Genomic DNA, 19,925 nt, shown 5'->3' on the forward strand with positions numbered 1-19,925 from the left:
GTGGATTTATTTGGTGCATGTGCCTAATTATCATTGTATTCCAGCTTTTTTTGGTTTGTTATATCCAAAAGTAGGTCATTAAGAATTTAGAATCGACAAAACCTAGGTTGACTTTTGCTCACATACAGCCAACTGTAAATCAAACTGGATCTAACAGGACACAGAGAGATAGCAATCCAAGTCAGAGTTTATTACTCCAGATAAATGCATGGCTGACTCACTTGACATATGTCTGCCAGATCTCTGTGTTATTGTGCTAGCGCTGTCAGTGGATAGGCGGAGCTGCCAGGGCCGCTTCCCAAGTGAAGCGCGTTGCTCCGTCCGAGAACAGCCTCCACCATAACATCGGGTTTTCGCGAGATCTGGGCTATACCGACAGAGCGGGACCATAAACATTGTTTTACTACTGTTTGTTCAGGAAAACATGAGTGGATGAGCCTGCACAGACATTGCACTTACAATGCTTCGGTGCCGGGTGAAAACATTTTTGAGCCGGGGCCAGGAACATAGTGTTCCTTTTTCTCTGTGGCTGGTTAGAGTGTGACGTCTGCTGGCACTCCGCCTAGCAGGGTCAAGTTGATTCAAATAAGAGAGCATGTTGGCTGACGGAGCCTGGTATGCTGGTCTTGTCAGCACATGACAGGAACTCAGGTTTCTCATGGATTTTTCCATGAGAACAGATTCCCTCAGGTGTAGTGAGAAGTGATACAGCAAAAAATGTTGTTACCATATCTTGATTATTAGTCAGTGTACCATAACCACCCACTGCATGATTGACCTTATTGATTTTATTGACTCATTATTATTCGACTGAAGGCTGAGGTCATTTTAAACATTTAACACCCTCTTGATTATCTGTCATTCAACACGTTATACATGAAAAACTGGGCCAAACTATTGTTAATCATATTAATCTTAATATTATAAGTATATTAATGAATCACTAGTTACCGCTTTATCCCTAGGTGACAGAGCTGGAGATCTCAGGCTATGAGTCCAATGGAGAAAATATTGGTGACTCAATGACCCCGTGCAGACTGGAATCCGAGAGCTTTCCTCTCCGAACTGGTGAGGGCAGCAGAAGGTCGGTTCGCGACTGGGTCAGATCTGCTCAGGCGATTCTGCAGACACCTCAGAAACCGATTGAGCGGCAGTCCAAGACCCCTGAAGACTCGGCCAAAAAGAAAAGGAAGTTTCAAAGGTTTGATTCACGCACATTCAGCCCCATTAGGGAAGCACCCATCCAACCTTCTTCCTGTGTTTAATTCTCGATCCAATATTAGTGTTCTCTTTTCCCCAAATTTAAAATATGTATTAACTCATTGGGATTTTTTAAATGTAAGGTAACATGAGGTCTGTGAGACAGGAAAAAAAATGGTGTCAGCTGCTTGATAAGACTAATGATATGAGTGATGAAGAAACTGTATCTAATGTGGATCAGTCATGTCTGAACAATATCCGATCTGCTTGATAAAAGTCATAATTAGATCTGATCAGTGCACTCCTTTTACAAACACATGCAATCCCAATACAGCAACTGAGTCAAAGATTTTACATTTACAGAGATGATAGTATTCAGTTTTGATGGACACTGTCAGAGAAGTATTCATTTAACCATGTGTGTATTATTCAGGTTGTAGGTTGCAGTAGTGTAGAACTGAACTGCTTAATGTTTAAATATGTTTCTAATGTCTTGTTCACTCTATTTACAAACATGAAGGGGGAAGAATATTAGAAACCTTTTTCAATAAACACAGTCTGGAACAAATTCCACACAAACTGCGACCTTAGAAACATGTTGCAAACAGATATTTGAATGCATACCTCTCAAAAAGCGTTGACAAAAATTAGCATAAAACATAAACATACAATTTGTGGCAGATGTGTGTTTCATAAGTTGGACAGGGAGTGTATTTTAAGTCCAGTAGTGTGTTGCTTCATTATAGAAGTATATGAGACGTATTTGCTTGCTGCCAAAGGTGATAGTCAAAATCTTTGGCGACAAAGTTTCCACACCAGAGCCGACGTTGAAAGGGACACCTGGTGTCACGACATGGGCGCTAAATGTCACTGCCTTCTCCAAGCCCTCTAAATCTGACAGATGGCTATCAGTAGTCTTTTAGACAGTGCAGAAAATCTCAAATCTTATTCTTTTGAAATAAACATGTTTGTGTTGTGCAAGTTAATCATATAACATCTACATCTGTGTGTTTGTTTGGCACAGCGGGGGTCTCGCCGAGAGGCTGAGTCGACTCCAGCGCAGACAGAGGTCAGCTGTTAGCTTCTGGAGGCACCAGTCCATTTGTGACACCTCGACCACGGCACCAACAGGTAATCCACGTCAGACCAACCTGCTGCAGTTTAACGTCACATACGGTCACCAGAATGTTACACACACACACACACACACGTATGAATAACCGTTCCACGTTTTACAATGAACTTTGATTTGGTGAGTGGGATGAAGCCCTCTCTAGCAGGTGTGATTCTTTTTGTTTTTGTTTGTTTGTTTCTTTCATTATTTAGAGAGGCCACACTGAGGAAGGAAGTGATGGCTGTAGGTCATGAACTATGTAAGTAGGTGACAGGAAACTGCTTACCTACTTCTTCCCCCCCGCCCCTCCTCTCTTTTTTCCTTTCCGAGGTGTACCAAACCACTTGTTTTCTCTTGATGTTGAGTTTCTCCTTATAACGGGACACAAGCAGTGGCTTTAACGTGACAGTTGATCGTGGAAAAGGAAAAAAAAACCTTGTGTTCAGTTGGTTTGATGAGCGTAAAGAGTTAAAATGTCGCGTTTTTTACTGACTTCACCTCATTTGTAGTCTGATCAATATTTGCTTTTATATTTGTTTTTCCTGATTCTTTTTGTTTTAAGCTTTCGATCCATTTCCATCAATCAGATGACTTTCTTCAAGAAATTATTTTAATATCAAAACAGGTTGTTTTTTGTGTATAATCAGACGTTTGTTAATTTTTAACAATTCCACTTTCTGGCACATAATTCATAATGATAACAACACTGCTTCCCAACTAGATGACACGGTTATTATAGGACGACTGTTTATCTCTGTTTTAGTCATTCTGGCGTGTGATGTAAGATTACTTGCACATTGACATGTAGGTTTCCTGACATAATAATCTGCTTGCGATTTATCGGTCCATGATAGGTCAAAAGCAGGACCGGAATATTGTCTTCATTCTGGCCTGCTGCCCGAGTTTGTTCTGACGATTTTGTAATTCTGGACCTAAAAGCACAGAGCACATAACATTCATGTTTGAAGGGATGAATGTTAAAGCTGAATGGCTCTCTAGCGATCCCTTTGATATGATTCACACTCATTGTATTAAAATTCCCTCCTCTGGCCACATTCTGGGATTAACATACAGAGACACTAAACTGCAACAACTGTTAGCTCTCTAGTTCAATTTTCACAATTTAGTGAAATCAAGTTTACACACATCATTTGCATTCAGCCAAGTTGCCTTCTTATCTCGGTTTGATTTATAACTTCAGGGCATTGTCTCGATTTATCTCTGTAAACTTTATTGTTCGGGCCAAAAGTACACTCAGAGCTGTGGTAAAATTCCAAGCCTTTTGCATAGTTGCCCGGCGGGATTTAAATGTTATATCCACCTCAGCCAGAGAGTCACTAACGGCTTCACAGTTGTGCAGCGCAAATTTGTTCTGATGTTAAAAGTGAATTACTCTCATAACGCATAGCGGGTCCCACAGAGAGCAAGAGTCCGTGAGACCTTGGGTACACACACTGTAACAGCCACATACTGAACATCTGTGTTGTTGTTGCTCTGCTCTCCAGTGGACAGGCCTGGTGTGCTGGTGCTGGAGGTGCTGCAGGTTCAGGAGGAGTGCAGCATGCAACTGGCCCACTGTGAACACCACCAGCCTCCTGGAGAGGGTCACCAGTACAGTAACCCTGTCCCCAAGGAGAGAGCTCATGTGCTGGTGCTCTTCAACAGAGAGACTGCAGCCCAGCTGATTCCTGCAGCCAGAGATATCATCCACATATACCCGCCATGGTGAGAGCATGCAGTTATGTGTCACCCACTCTGCTCAAAACTGTGGTTGATTTATAATTACTTCACCTGGATGTTTGCCCCTGATTCTGCAGATTGATGCATGTGCAGACGGTTTGAAGGCTGAAAAACCTGAAACCTGCAGTGCACAAACACAGAATTTACTTCTCCGTCTTGTGTCCAGCCGTTATAGTTGTGAACCAAAAATTATTCATGTATTCATAGATCCTTAAAGGGATAGTTCAGTGATTTTAAAGTGGGGTTGTATGAGTTACTTGTGCATAGTTACTATGTTACCTTATGGAGATGGTGATCAGCACTCTCATTTTACGGAGGTTGGAGGAGAAGTGGAAGTAGCGAAAGTCAGAGACCCACTGTTGCAGAGGGGATGACCGGAATTTTTTAAATACTTACCTAAAATAAAAATATACGTTCAATTCTAAATAGTATAATTTTTTTTTCTGTGGATTCAAGTACGATAAGAAGTTTCAAGTTGCACGGTATCTACATGTATCTGAAATAGCACAATAGATGGGTAGGGTTATGCCCCTATGTGAAAAATGAACTATTCTGAGTGAGGCCCTTTCTTTCATTTCCTTGTTCCCTAGCCTTATCTTAAGCTCATTAGCTCAATCATCTCTTGGCAGCTGATCAAAAACTGAACAAGAAGACACTGTTACATGGAGTCTTACGCAATACAAGAATGACTCACTGGAAGCAGGATCTCAAAAAATAATGCTGAGGAGGCATACTATGGGGGGGGGGGCTGCTGATGTTAAGTAATATATGTTCTACAAATTATGGTAAACTGCTGATTAGAAATGATTCTGTAGCACCCTCAATGATTTGGGTTCTCAGCGTTAGTAGTAAGAAGCAATAGTAAGAAGCAAAACGCCCAGATGTGAAGAACAGTCCCTCACGTTAGGAGCAGAGAGGCTCGCAGGGGGGGCTTTGTGTTTGTGTGTGCGTTTTTTGGGATTGTTTTGAAGTTGGAGTGAGGCAGCAACAGTTGACTCCAGCTGTTGGGAGTTTGGGTTGAGTGTGCGCTGGAACATCCAGGCTGGCGGAAGCACAGGGGCCTCCTCTGCGCTCTGACGTCACAAACAGCTCCAGGGAATGCTTCACATTCCTCTTCCTGGCAGTAGTTAGGTCATTTCCAGCAAGCTGGGGAAAAAACACAGTTGGATTATTTTCTGGAGCAGAGAGTGGAGGGAGCCAGGGGGCCGAGATTGAAAACACATGGTGGATGTCAGAGCATCTCTTGTTTTAGCACCTCTCCTTCCATGTTTTATTCTATTCCTGAAATTACAAGACAGAGTGGAGCGCACCCCCCGACCGTATTTTGCTTCTTTCAAACAATTCTTCATTCTTTGTTTGTGTAAATTACTTACAGAAGTTACAGCATTTGGTCTACATTTTCAAACAATCAATATTTTAACGCAATGATCTCAAGTCTCATAACGAATCAAAAATCATAACCAGGAAAAGTTGATGACAAGCTAAATGTTCCCAAGTTTATCCTACTTTAATAGCCACAGGACAGGCCAAAGTGGAAAAACACAGAATTCAGAGCATCAGTTTAGCTGGTAAAATTCCTCTTATGGCTTTTCCGGTGTGACACTCGGAGGTTTAACCTCCCCCGCAATTCCTGCAGTGAGTAGGTTGACTCCTCCCACCTCCCACGCCTTGTTGTATGTGGGCTGTGGACTGAGGACTGAGCGGAAATACCTGCAGGGGTTATTCACTTACGAGCTGTGACGCCAGCAGCCGGGGCCACTCCTTAACCTGGCTACCTGTGTGATGATGACTGCTGCCCACTCACCTGCTCACGACGGGGCCACACTTCCGGCGCGGCTGTTGTACCTGTTCTCATGAACAGCACGTTATGTTCCACCAACAATTAAATAAAGCTTTTACTGATTGCAGATCTCTGCTTTGATATCGGACTGATAGCAGGAGGGCTTGCTTTGGGGGTTTTCATAGGTGAGATTAGTCAGTGTTATGTGTGGGAAGAGGTGAAAGAGGTATTCATGCCGTTTACGCAAGTAAAGGTAGCAATACTGCACAATTAAAAGACCAGATTTTAAGTGAAAATATGTTAAATTTCTGCTGTCAGTGGATTATATTTATATCATAAAATAAAATAATCCTTTATTGATCCCCATAGGGGGAAATTCAGGTATTGACGCAGCACAAAGACAGATTGAAGAAAGGGTTGAATAAGAATAGAATAGAAATTAATAAAATAGAACTATATTGAACTATTAGACGCTGAATACATGTGAGCAGTATCTTTAAGGTTATAGTTAGTTGAAGTGTAGTTTATTATACCTCCACACCAGGAACAGTCATGACCGGAGGGTTTACCATTTTCAGATCATCCGCCCATCCATTCAATTCTCGTGAATCTGACACCTCCGGAACGCATTTAGAGAAATGTCTTCAAATTCATTGCTTAATGTTTCCAAGTGTGCACAAGTGTTCACTTGCACTCGAAGATGAACGAATGCGATTTTGATGGTCAAAGGTCAAGGTGACCACAAGTCACACCCTTTTTGCCATACATAAAGAATACAACATAAACGTAGAAAAAAAATATCACACAAACGACTAATTGGATAAAATGATGAAGTTGTATTTAAAAAGGTAAAAGGTTATCTTTGATGTGACATCGTGAGCTGCTTTTCCGACATGAACTGAAGTCTAGACAACTTTTCCTGCCAACCCCTCTAGTAAAATTTCAGGAGAATGTCAGAGTGAGCCCACATGAGAATAGAGAAGGAAATCTCCGAGATTTTGTTGATGACTGTTAACAATAACACTTTTGCAGCTGAATTATTGTCATGTCCTGCCTCCACAAAATGTTCCAGACATTTTCCCGTGAACATGTCTGACAATTTCCTGCTGCGTTCGTCATGTGTGAAAGGTAAACTCTGGAAAATCTCCGGACCCAATTTGCAGGACATTTGCAGAGTTCATGTCTGAAAACAGCTGTAATGTTCAGTAAAAGCAAACTTTCCTGGCCATCATTTAGCAACATACCTCTGGAACAGTAGGGGAGTTGTAATTATTTTTCCTGCAGCTTGAGTGGCAGACGGAGGCATTCAACCGCAAGGTGATCATTCTAGTTTAGAATGTAATCCTTTCTCTGAACGCCATTTCTTTTTTTTCTTGCGATGCCTACTAGGTTTGTCCACCATAAGCCTGGTTGCTGTAGCCTATTCCATCTCGGTCGCTATGGTTGCCCCCCGTACCAGTCCCCGCAATCCAGTCATTGCTGGTTTAAATAAAATGCTACACACGTTACCTGTGGGTCGGCGCGGAGAAGATTTAAAATATCTGGTATCTGTTCATTTGCATATATAAGTCCTGCACTTCAGCTCCAATGTGTTTGTCAACAACAATCTGATCTTCTTTGCCCACACATAAATGGAGGCTGTAGTGTAAACAGATGATAAATCGCATGTAGTAAAGCGGTTTACAAATAATATACATTAAGTGTCGGTTTTCAAGTGTATCCAGTTTATAAAAGCGATGTTGATTTGATAGAGGACTCAAAATTATTGACTTTCAAAGTAACAATGAATTAATTTTCAGTTGACTGACTAATGGATGAGTCATGCTCATGTCTGCACCTGTAGGGGAAAATATACAGTATGTACTGGATGTACATGGATGGAAACGATGTTAGGAACTGAATGTACAATCAGTAATGTAATTAAGAACTGTAACACTGCTGTAAACAATGTACGTGTGAAATTTAACTATAATTTTAAGTTTTTCTGGAGATTGTTTCAAAGAGATTTTGATCTACTACGGGGCTGCAGTTTGTGCATATTTGTGTCTTCTGTCCAAATCCTTCTTTTTATTAAAATGTCTCTTTTAAATGTCATAATTTCTGTCCAATAATCATTAACAATGATCCATTAGATTTGTGGGGGAGACAGTATTTATACTATTTATAATGTACATCAATGAGATTAAAGTAAAACCTAGAACCACCTCTCAGTATAACACAAAGTTTTCGCAAATGACAGCCTCCTAAACGATCATAGAATAAAATCAGTACCTCTCTAAAACAATTTGAACCAAAAAGTTAAATGTATAACCTTTAAAAAGGCAGCATTTGACTGTATATTCATTTTCGTTTTGGTTTTACGTTAAGCCGCCAATATGAGAAATTGGTTTCAGAATGAGATTTTCCATTCTTGTTATCATTGCACGTCCAAACAAATTTTCTTTTCCCACTCATCAGTGTGTCCCATTTGTCTGGTTCAACGATTGGCGCAGGTCAGAGACGAGCTGTGACATGTACGGCAGTTCCAGTCACAGAGTGCACTTGGCTCTGAGTCAGTGATAAGCCACCATCACACGGTTACCCATTTAACATGTGGAACAAAATAAGTCAAGCAAAAATACAAACAACATGCCATATAATCATCTGGCTGTTATTAAAGTTCTTGTATTCTCAGGCTTGGAACCACTCAGGTGTGTGTTATTTGTCTGGGTGAGCTGCTGTAAAATGATTCCTTTTTTTTTTTTTTTAAAGAAAATCAGCATCTTCTTCTTGGCTTACACAGATGAGTGAAATCAAAGCGTAGCACAACAGCATGATTGATTTCGTGTTTTTTTTTTCATCAGCAATTTCTCAACCTGTTTGATTCTGTCGGATAGTTTTTCCACAGATGATGTCACATTTGGAAAATGTCTTAACTTAAGCTGCGCAGAGCTGCGAGGTATAGCTGTTTTAAGAACCCCAATTACATGGAGAATTATGTTTTACCTCCGCAAAAGAGGACAGATAGATCTGTTGTGTGCTTCACGTTGCCTCAGAGGAGGTTAACGTATTTGAACTTGTACTCTGTGCCGGGTGGTACACGGTGAATAGACCTGCGGAGGTGGTTGGTAGCTTATCTGAGTTTGACATTCAAACTGTCAGGAGCTGTCATTCCTCCTACGTTTGTGCAACAACCTATTTCATTTTAATGTAAAATCTAGAATTTTTTCATCTGGTATCAGTGTGATCTCAACACAGACTGTTTATCACAACCCAAAACCTTAAAGGTGTTTATTTAATGATGAGTTCAAGGTGTAGAAAGCAAAAAAAGTACTCTAAAACTGATTTCTTTTTTTCTCCCTTTCAGGCAAAGTCTCTCTATCGAGGGCTTCAACTGTGATATTATTCTGAACACACACTTCAGCCAGAAAGTCTTCTCTGATTGCAAACCCGCCAACATGTCCGTCTCAAGATGCCTGCTCTCTGCAGCCAGTCGCATGCCGTATTATCTGGGTAAAAGTTTCGGACTGCTGGAGGTGCGCAGGACCCCTGAGGAAAACGAAGCCAAACAGGTAGCGTATGTTTCAGCATCATGAGAACCGACCTCCTTATATTTTGAATTGAAAATTTATGTGACGCTGCCAGTCATTGTCGGAGCACAATCAGCTACTGTGCGAAAGAAAAATGACACAAATCCAATAAATTAGCATGTACACGCATCTAGTAATGTGATGACAGCTTCAGTGAGTTGTTTGCATGATAGTTTGGCGTCCAGCCATAAGATAAGACTCTGGTTTAGGTCTTTAACGACAAAATTAAGTCTTTGCACACTTGGAGGCTTGTTTCACTTCTCTTCATAAGTTCGTAGTTATCAAATCCAAGGTGAAACCCTGTGAGCTGTAAGGTTTATCAGGTTCACTGTACAATATTTCAACACAAAGAATGATTAAGAGTCTTTGTGACATCAGTCACCAGTGCATACAGTCTCTGCAGATTCCCAAAATCCAAGTCTTTTGTTTGCTTTGAGCAAATGCAAAAAAGGCACCAAGCGATTGTAGTGATCGTGACACACTTGTTAAAACCTGCCACGCCCAATTTCAAATACAAGCTGAAGAAACTCTATCTATATTGTGATCTTTGTTGACATTGAACTAGATGCTAATTGCCGTGTAATGGCAGGAAAATGAGTCGTATGTGTTTATCTGTTGCATAGATAAGAGCATGAGCTTACATTTCAATGTTTATATTATAGAAGCAAAACTGGATTATGCCAATTGTAACAAGTCTCATTTAATAGACTTTCTCTGTGGTGTCAATGGGAGGGCTGTGGAACTGCTGCTGGACTTGCAGCTATTATTTTCATTTCTATAAATGATTTATGTTATTATGATTTATGTTGTATATGTCGTATTTCATTTTCCTGTTTTCTCTTCTCTAGGTCGCTGCCCCCGATACTTTGTGTAGTTTTGGAGTTTCGGGGGATTTGGTGAGCCACTGCCTTTCTCTCCTGGAGGCCGTTGAGCGCCTGGGCCAGGCTGGCTCAGTGGGGCAGGACGTGGAGGTCGTGGTCCAGAGAGTTTACTCCATTCCTCTGCCTGACTGCTCGGCTGCGTCCATTCTTAAAACAAGAGTTCCCTCCAGGTCCTCCTCAGCTCCTTCCCCTGCAGAGAAAGGGAAAACCAGGTACCGTTGGACAGGCCTCACTGGGCCACCAGCCCAGTGAGGCCTGTTTTTTGTTTTTTCACTCGATGCCAGAGAGCGACTGGGAAATATGAATAACTTTTATTGTGCTGTGTATGTGCCCCCCCCCAACACCACCACCAATTTAAACTTGTCTTTTTTGTTAAAATGGCATGCTAGTTTCCTCGCTCTCAGGCCTTACATGCTTCTCCTTGGTGGCAGAATGTGTCTCAGTGGTTGAGCTATTGTTCACAGAGCTTCGGGCCCCACAAAGTGCTCATATTGTCTCCAGCCATATGGCAATGCTTGACAAAGGACACAAATAATTCTAATTGAATCCAGCCCCTCTGTGAGTGATTCTGGCCAATTCTCAGGAAAGACAGCTTGATGTTTTCAGAATCTCGTGCACGAGCAAGTCAGAGTTGAACTGGTGCCCAATCGTTACCCCACTGGGTGGAACAATTACATTTTTTATTTTTTTTTACCGTAATGCTCTGATGAAAAGCACAAGTATATTTTATTATTCTTGTGAAAATGTTAAGTGATCTCAGCTTTTGCATTACAAAAGAAAATCGCAGTTGTGTGGAATTTGGTCAAATATGTTTTAGCTTGGGTATAATATTAATATAAAAAAAATGTTTTCATGTATGTAGATGAGGCAATTATTTGATTAGTTAATTAGTCAATCTAAGTAAAAATGTTTTGAGTCCAAATGTTTTTGGTTTTTGGTTTAAGTTCTCAAATGAGAGAGAGCGAGTGCAAATGGCAGCAATTAGTCAATACTTCACGTTGGAAAGTGCTGTCTTACTTTAAAGACGTGGTATCGGATCTGTGCATAGATTTGCGTATTCAGCACACAGTGTTGTCCTAAGTTTACTGGTTTGGTTTACTGGCTTATGACTTGTACTTGGCATTATATGTCAAATTCAAATAAAAAATAAATAAATAAATATAAATATAAATGTAAATATAAATGTAAATGTATATATATATATATATATATATATATATATATATAAATGTATATATATATATATATATATATATATATATATTGTTTTTGTCCTTTGCTGAGTAATAAAAGTATTGGTTTCTCAGAGTGCAGGGGCCCGGGGGGGCCCCCTCTGTGGTGATGGGAGGAGAGCCTCGGTCAGCTGACTAAATGAGCTGCGGTTTGTAATTTGACACTTGCTCCTGCCACGCTGCTTCTTCGGCTGGTAAACAAACGCCGCCCTCTGACCGGAAACTCTCCCGCCCCTCCCACAGTTTATCTCTAACTCAACCAGATTCAACAGGCTTGGTTGGAAGTGAAAGGATGGAGGTGGGGCAGAGGTGAGGGAGGTGATCATGTGGGCTCAAGTGCAAAATATCTGGGTGACTCTGCCTACGGGTGGTGACAAATCCTCCGTTTAAATGTCTGTTCTTCTCTACGTTTTGTTTTTCCATCTTGTTTTTTTCTTCATTTAGCAAGGCGGTAAATTAACTACCAATGCCAAAAACCCCAAATCACCGTTGTGTCTTTCCTTGAGAGGTTCATGTCAGAAATAACAACACGTGGTACATTGTGTTGCTTATAGTAGTTCTCCAGCATGAAGGGAGAAGGGTAGTTTACTTCGCAGCCCACTGGCCTCATTCTGCCTAAAGACGGGGACAGTTTGTGCCTCATGTTGTGTCCCCTGCCTGTATGACTCACTCCCCTGGTCAGCATGCTCATTTGATCCTTTTGTTGTTCAGCCTCTGTGTTAACACAGGGGAGTGAGGCCAGTATGATATTTATGCCTGAAGAAGATGTTAAGTTCCCGTAAATTCAGAGTAGAATAAACAAGAACATTAACTGTTTGTAGGAAGTAAGGAGAGGCTCGGTGGAGAAGGAACACAATGTGCTGCAAGGCTCCTATTACAAACGTGTTTATCGCAGTGCCTGCACTGATTGGTGCACAACACATAGGAAGGAATCCTGCCTGTCCGCCCCCCACCAATGAGGCCCCTCTGCTGTGTTCTTAATGTGTGGGTCGCTTACTTAGTATGTTTGCCAAGTAATGTTCATGTGTATGGCTTGTGTGTGTGTGTGTGTGTGTGTGTGTGTGTGTGTGTGTGTGTGTGTGTGTGTGTGTGTGTGTGTGTGTGTGTGTGTGTGTGTGTGTGTGTGTGTGTGTGTGTGTGTGTGTGTGTGTGTGTGTGTGTGTGTGTGTGTGTGTGTGTGTGTGTGTGTGTGCGTGCGCGCACACAGACTCAGTGGATCGTTGTTCCTGGAAGGAAAGCTGAGTTGCTGTGAATTTTCTGTGATCACTCACAATAACAAATTCCTGAAAACAGGCCTGAGACGGAAAGCGGCCAATGGCAGAGGAGTTTTGGCAGCGAGGGGTTTCTGTTTGAGGAAGTGGGGCTGTGAACGGTTAAAAGGAGGGACTGAACAGAGCTGTGGTTGTTTGTGTCAAGCTGGTACCACCGCGGAGTCTCATCACCCATCTATCTGTTCTATCTGTCAACGTCAATCGTCTTATCTCAGCGTTCACACTGAGGTTTCTACAAGTTCAAACAAGCCCCGGCAAAAATGAAAAGTGTATTTATATCCTCATGAAATAAAAGTTGGACTTGTTCTGTTGAAAGTGTTGAAAAAGGGCCTGTGGCGTTGCAGATTTTGCTCTTGTCGTGGGAAATTATTTGACGCAAGAAAAATATATTACATTACCAGTGGAGTGTAGCCATTTCCCTTGGCTATGTACAATGTGAACCGCTGCATTAATAACAGTTACAAACTGCAGAAGTTTGTTATTTTTAAACTTCTTACTGGCTAGTGCTGAAACGATTAGTTGACAAATTGTTTTAGTCAGTTTTCGTAGGTTGACGAAATGTTGCTCTTCAACTCTCAAGTCATTTATCAAGCAACGTTTCCAGCTACTCACATGTGAAGACGCTGCTTCTCTGTTTCATAACAGACAGAATTGAACATCTTTAGGTTTTAGACTTGTATTGGAAAATTGTTGGCCTCACAGAAATCGAATCAAAAAGAACAACCTATAATGGAAATAATTGTGAGATGTAGCTAATCGGTTACAATTTCTGAAGCATGGTTCGTCATGGTGCTTTAGACTTACTCACTCCAACAGAAGGAAGTGGTATGGTTCTGAATTTAAAGAGTATGACGAATGTGAGACGTTTCTGTTGTGTCCAACGTGTTAAGAAGTGATTGGTCTTTGCTGTGACATATATCATCCATGTAAAATGGGGTTGGGGTCCATTTAGTTTACACTTTGAACTTTTGCCCTCGTGTTTCAGATTGAAAGTTACACAGACCACACCTTTTTTATTTTATCTCAGGCATTCCTTGTTGACTTGACAGGACGTTGTACAGGTCTGATTTTGGATTGTAAATTTAACAACAACTGGGAATAATCTTGGTTAAAACTTTGGTCTGCGCCACCATAAGTTATGTGAGGAATGTTATTTAGATATCTATTTCCAGGTCGCTCAAAACAAACACAGACAGACCCCATGTTTACCAACAGAGGAAATTTATAGGCCCAATCAGGTGGTTGAGAGTGTCTCAAAACGCTCCCGGTGTCTGGGATTTGTGCATGCATGCGCATGCATGATGGGCACGCTGACACTCCTCCTCCTCTTCTTCCCTGGATGTTGTTTGTCAAACCAGGGAATATGAACTCCACTGTTTACTCTCAGGGCTGGTACTGGGCTGTGTCTGGGCTTGACTGACTGAGATACTGGAGCCTGTAGTAGTACAGGCTGTGTGCTCACGGGGAGCAGCAGGGTGAAGGAATACGCTGTAGTTCAATGCCTCACAACTTTGTAGGCCAAAGGTCTTTAATGTCAGCAGCAGCCTGTCGAACCAGCCACTAGTATTAACACTTAAAATGTCACGACTAAGACTGTGTATTGTTAGTGTGTCACCGGGAGCAGCGGAGTTTTAAGCCCTTCTGATGCTGATTTTTTAAAAATACTATGGTACAGAGATGGGTGAAAATCTATTGCAATAGTAATTTCAGCAAAACTAGTAGAACCATTTATTTGTTTGTATGTATTTTTGATTGATGAATATTGTGTTACTCCTGAGGGTGCCAATTGAAAATGGATTGTGCGTTCATCCAGTCTCAGCAGGCTACAGGTGCAGCCAGGACAAAGGCAGCATACAAAGGAAAAAGAAATGTACCCTGCACACACCAATTTCCCCCCAAAAATGCAGGAATCAGCTCAAGGTTCACTTACTTGTTCATTCCAACTGAGTTTTGCTCAGTTGCTATGAAACTGCAGATATTAAAACTCTACATTATTCCGAGAACTTTCTGGATTTCTTGTCCACATTTCCTTAAAAGTTAAGGGGGGACAACTTTTTGACCTTTTGTCTGGCAAAGAGTCGAAGCTTGAGAGCTTTCAATGCTCAATATGCTGAATAGCACAATTTTTTTTGCAGCTCGTGTGTTTGAACTAAAGATACAGATGAAAATCATCTGCTTCTGTTGACACAACCAAGGTTTCTGTCTATGAAAACTGCTCAACAATGCAGGATTTAAAATAGTAAAAATATATCCTTTCTGAGGTAGCAAATACACTTACAGAGCTTTTGTTTGTCAAGTTTACACATTTTGCATTTAGCTGAGGAACCCCAAATGTAAACAGAAACTATTGTCTGTTCGCTCCACATCATTTATACATTTTTATATTCATATCAGTGCATCAAATCAGGCTAATTTTATCTCTGCGTGTGGTGTTTTTCTTTGTCTGTTTCTCCAGGCTGTGTGTTCTTGTTCAGGACAGTTACGGCATGTTCAGCGTGGTCCAGCTGCACCTCCTGCCCTGCAAAGACCACGTCCTCCAGTATTGCCAGGAGTGGCAGGGGAAGACCTGTGTCTTGAGAGGCATTAAAGTGGTGCAACGGGTCACTCGAGAAAGGTACGACCCTCAGACTCCTCTGGGCTCGTCCCTCCAAGCTCGATGAACAAAGCTTTTCATCTGAATTTCAGCTGACAGCCAAGTGATAAATTTCAACCTGCGACCAATACCAAGATGTGATATGGATTTCTGCTATATGTGAGGTTATCTTATCTCACTCCCTTACCGTCTTGAAAAACGGGCCTGGATAAATACCTGTGGTAGACACTTCCTGATATGGAATGGTGGAAATGTTAGCCTAAGGGTGGCTGAAACCCCGGAGGCTACGTTCATACTTACACGTTTTAGATTTAAAAGGTGTTTTAAAATGAAAACAATCTCGCCAAGCGCTTTAGCTCCGTATCAAGAACAATATTTGTCCATCCATGCAGATATAAAGAGGATGCATATTGTCGACTCTGCAGTTTGTTGCTTAATCACGAGAAACAGCAATAACAAAACGTAAGACCAGGGATTTATTCGCTCGGATTGACCACAAGGTGGAACTGATGGCAATGCTTGTCATTCATTATCCATAGCGTTGTGACTAATAAGACCTAATCAGGAAATGTATGTGTTTTTCTACATTATCGTCTCTGTTTCAGCCCGTCCGGACTAACACGTAATGCCAAAAATTTCAAACTTTTATCAGATCAGCGGTGTTTCTCCGAAAGTCTAATTTTTAGGGGGTTAAAAACTCTGGAGCGTAGCAAATTAATAAATAATAATAAAATGTATTGGTGTGTATGTAGCCTGAGCCTCGCATGAAACCATCACACATTGGCCATTGACTTTGGTGCCTTATGTGTGAATCCCCATTATTATACAGAAGAAGAAATCAATCCCCCAATTTTCACCTCAAATGCCCTTTTCTAAACACTAACATCCAGATTCACGGCGCTATGAGAATTGAGTGTTTGCGGCTCATTATGCTGTCCTGCCAGCAGTGCCACTGTGTTTACATGTAAAGTGATACCGAGGTGCACGCTCTGTGTCCCTTGTGAGTTTCCATAGTCAGGATCCCAGATTAGAAGCAGTGACATTGGAACATTTAGAGCCAGGCTGGGGGTATGTTTACATCCTTGGTATTTTCAATGCTGCCACAGCCTATAATGTCCCTGGAGTTTGTCCGTGGTCAGTCTGTGATTGATGGGCTATCTTGAGGGCTCACACACGGGCTGTCTTATTAGCTCAAGTGGAAAAACATGTGGGGCTGGCGGGGATAAATCATGCATTCATTTCTTTTCCTCCAGTTTCTTAGAAACTACTGGACTTCTAAGCATAACCTAATAATAGGGCCATACCCTAATATTAGGATGGTGGCTGGACGGAAGCGTCGTCCATCGGTGAAGGCTGACAGTGGTGACAGTGTTTAGCCCAGCGTCATGAAAAGTAACAATACCAATAAAGTCTGTAAGCTTAATTTATTGATATGATGTGAATGAATGTTTTGGAGGCAGTGGCATAATGTGAAATGGTAAGATGTCTCACTCTGTTGGATTTGCTGGAACTGCAGAAACACTCATGGCTGAGTTGTACAGCGGTGTTACAGATTCAAGTTTCTTCTCTCACAAAGTATATTGGACAGTGGCCTGCAGACAAAACTGCATACAATCTGACAACAGCAAAGGTTTTATTTGATCTGCCATTAAGTTAATTAGTTGGAGCTGATGCGACGAAGCACCAGCACGCTTGTTTTCGAAATTAGTGACAGCAACGCTCAGCGCCAGGTTAAAAAAATGAGGAGCTGCATCTCAATGTTTTCCACACAGCATTGCTAATGCTAGTGATTTTTACTAACGAGCTTTACTAAGCTCTGACGCCATGTCACCCTGATGTCATCGTCTTTCGCGGCGTTTTACTCTACAAATGCCTATTTCGATAGATCTCGCCAAATCCTACCAAAGGATCCATATTCTAAAGGAGTAGTTCATAGTTCAACATTTTGCTCATGGGTCCTTTCACACCAATTTACATAACATTTTGAGATTTTCCCCAGTTCATGTCATGAATTTTCTCATATAATTCGGTTAAAAACTTTTATTAAATTAATTGGACCTTACTGTGATTTTCACAGGAAGTAGAATATTCTTGGGCGTGTGCCAACTGATGTGTCTGTAAGGATTGAGGGTGAGACTTGACGGTAACTAACCAGAACAAACCACAGAAGTTACTTAAAGCAGTAAAACAGATGTACTTAAATGTTTGATAGACGTTTGTTGAATGAGTCCTGTTAGTTTGTTGTTACTCATCATTGCACAGGCCTCCCTGGACTTGAATGGGCTGCAGAACCAGTTCCACACAAAAAGCCCTGTGATTACAGGCTGACTAACAGGTTGTTAACCACCGGCTGATATGACAGCGCCTACATGGATGAATAAGTAACATTGACCAGCCTCCCTGAGCTTAAAAAGTACTTCTGAGACAACAGACAATGAATCAGAAGATTGACGTGTGCAGATGGACTGGCTTTTAATTTTTTTAAATCCTTCTTACCAGTATCAGTTTGGCGTAAACAAACCTCTTGAGTTTGATCTGATTTCACTCTGTCATTACTTGGATTAAAGGCAACGAATCACGCATTACAATTGTGGCAGTCAAAACTCGCTTGTAATTGGTTTTCTAAACCTTGTTGCTTTTGCACCACAATGATGATGTGATTTACACAGGGTGTGAACGGTTTTCCCACCCTTTAGTATCTCAAAACCTGCTTGTGAAAAAACTTTTTTTGTGTGCATCTGCTCTGCCAGCTCAAGCATGCTCTCTGTTAATTCTAGGTGATGTTAGCACAGGCTTTTTTCGCAACAGATTCCTGTTTCAGTGGAAGTGAAACTGGTTGTGAAAGCTTGGCACTGAAGTCTTTTATCTACCAGTTTCTTCTCATTCCTCACTTTTTAGTGCCCAACCCCCAAACCCTCTTTTCTTTTTTTCTCACTCTCAGGCGCACCAGGCTTTTCAGCTTGATCGACAGTCTATGGTCCCAAGTGACGCCTGTAAGAGATCATGGAAACACACCAAGCATGGCCAAAGTAAGTTCCAAATACATGAGAAATCATGCATCATCGCCAAGTGAACTGCAACTTACACAACACGTGCACAGTTTGACAACACGTAATCAGCGTACTGGAAATAAACTCAACACAAATACAGTAAAATGCAGAAAAATGTTATGTGTTTGAAGGTCTGAGAGGAAACGACATCTCATTGTGAGAAACTTGAGAATAAGTTTATCTCCCTTTAACATGGAATATATTTTAAAAGTTTTCTTTTTTATAGGAGAGCAGAGCTGCAGGTCCAGCTCTGAGTTTCTGCTACCTGCTCTCAGGTCAGGAGAGCTCTGTTGAACCCACCGAGGGGCAAACTGTGTCCATGCTGTATGTTCCCCCCACAGGACAAACCTTACGAGACATACTCCAGGTGAACAGTTTCTTTCACACTCACACAAATTAAAAAATAATTGCAAATTGAGATAAAAACTTATCTTCAGTTGTTCGATCTAAAACTGTATTTTTCTGGGGGGGGGGGGGGTTTCAGAGCCAGAAGAAAACCTGTCGCTGCAGTTTCGTTGCCACTGTTATATACAAGAGAGTGCAGGTATTTTTTGTCCTCCTTCGCTTATATTTGAAAAACATTTAATTTGACTAAATCCAAAAGAACAGAATAAAAATTTTGTCTTCTTGAGCTCCTTTTCAGATAATTTGAACCAACAAACTGATAAGATTTCAGCTCTGACGTTGAGAGTGGCTTGTGTAAGACAATCTCTGTCGGGCTCGGGTGTTCCTTACCATTGATTGGTTCGACCTTTAAACTTTGAACCGGGACGAGATAGCAGCTCAGAACAAACTGGTGGACTTTGCCACCTGTTCACACCACTGAAACACAGATACACTTTCCAATGTTGTCGTTCTCGTGAACCACCATTGTGTGCAGCTTGTTGAGTGACTAATCTCGTCAAAGCTTGTCATAAATAGCACTAAATCTAATTGCTGCTTCATAAGCAATTGTCGTGCATTGGTTTCCTTAGAAATTGTTGCTTTCTAGGTCATTGTGTGTTTCTAAGTAATTCTCTGGGTGTTGGTTTCTTTTCTGTCTTTGTCTTCCTTTGTGTTTCACCTTCAGAGCAGTGATGTAGGCCAGGGTGAGGTTTGGTTGGTGCTGACGGACCCCAGTCTTCAGCAGGAGCAGCCAGAGATGCCGTGCAGGCGAACAGTGGCCCTGTGTGTGAGCACTTCCTGTGTGCTCACTTCCTCTGTCCTTGAAGCACTACACTCCCCTGCTGCCTGTCGCGTGTCGTTCAGAGATGCCATCAAAGAACATGGTAGATATAACATAACATTGTTTTATTGTGGCCATTCAACCACTATCTCATCAAGTTTTCTATTTTATAGGACTGTGTGCACCAGCCACCCTAGTACTTTTGCTCATTTATAATTTTTGGTATAGATATGCTACTCTATACTTCTACTCCCAGCAAAGGGAAACATGCATCTGACAGCTATACTTACTAGTTACATGCAGTGGCAGAAGGGGGGTCTCACATCTGTT

General features: G+C 41.5%; 1 protein-coding gene across 1 annotated transcript in view; it reads left to right on the top strand.

Moving 5' to 3' along the window:
* spidr (scaffold protein involved in DNA repair) overlaps positions 1–19,925 on the top strand; it is a 30,860-nt gene that overhangs the window by 3,797 nt on the left and 7,138 nt on the right. Inside the window, exons 6-15 of the mRNA XM_035634112.2 lie at positions 966–1,201; positions 2,225–2,331; positions 3,820–4,039; positions 9,181–9,385; positions 10,252–10,496; positions 15,243–15,401; positions 18,322–18,409; positions 18,657–18,797; positions 18,915–18,974; positions 19,500–19,698. Coding sequence (XP_035490005.2) covers positions 966–1,201; positions 2,225–2,331; positions 3,820–4,039; positions 9,181–9,385; positions 10,252–10,496; positions 15,243–15,401; positions 18,322–18,409; positions 18,657–18,797; positions 18,915–18,974; positions 19,500–19,698 — 1,660 coding nt within the window. The remainder of the gene's footprint in view (positions 1–965; positions 1,202–2,224; positions 2,332–3,819; positions 4,040–9,180; positions 9,386–10,251; positions 10,497–15,242; positions 15,402–18,321; positions 18,410–18,656; positions 18,798–18,914; positions 18,975–19,499; positions 19,699–19,925) is intronic.

This window comes from Scophthalmus maximus, chromosome 5 (assembly GCF_022379125.1).
Source record: "Scophthalmus maximus strain ysfricsl-2021 chromosome 5, ASM2237912v1, whole genome shotgun sequence".
Classification (NCBI taxonomy): domain Eukaryota; kingdom Metazoa; phylum Chordata; class Actinopteri; order Pleuronectiformes; family Scophthalmidae; genus Scophthalmus; species Scophthalmus maximus.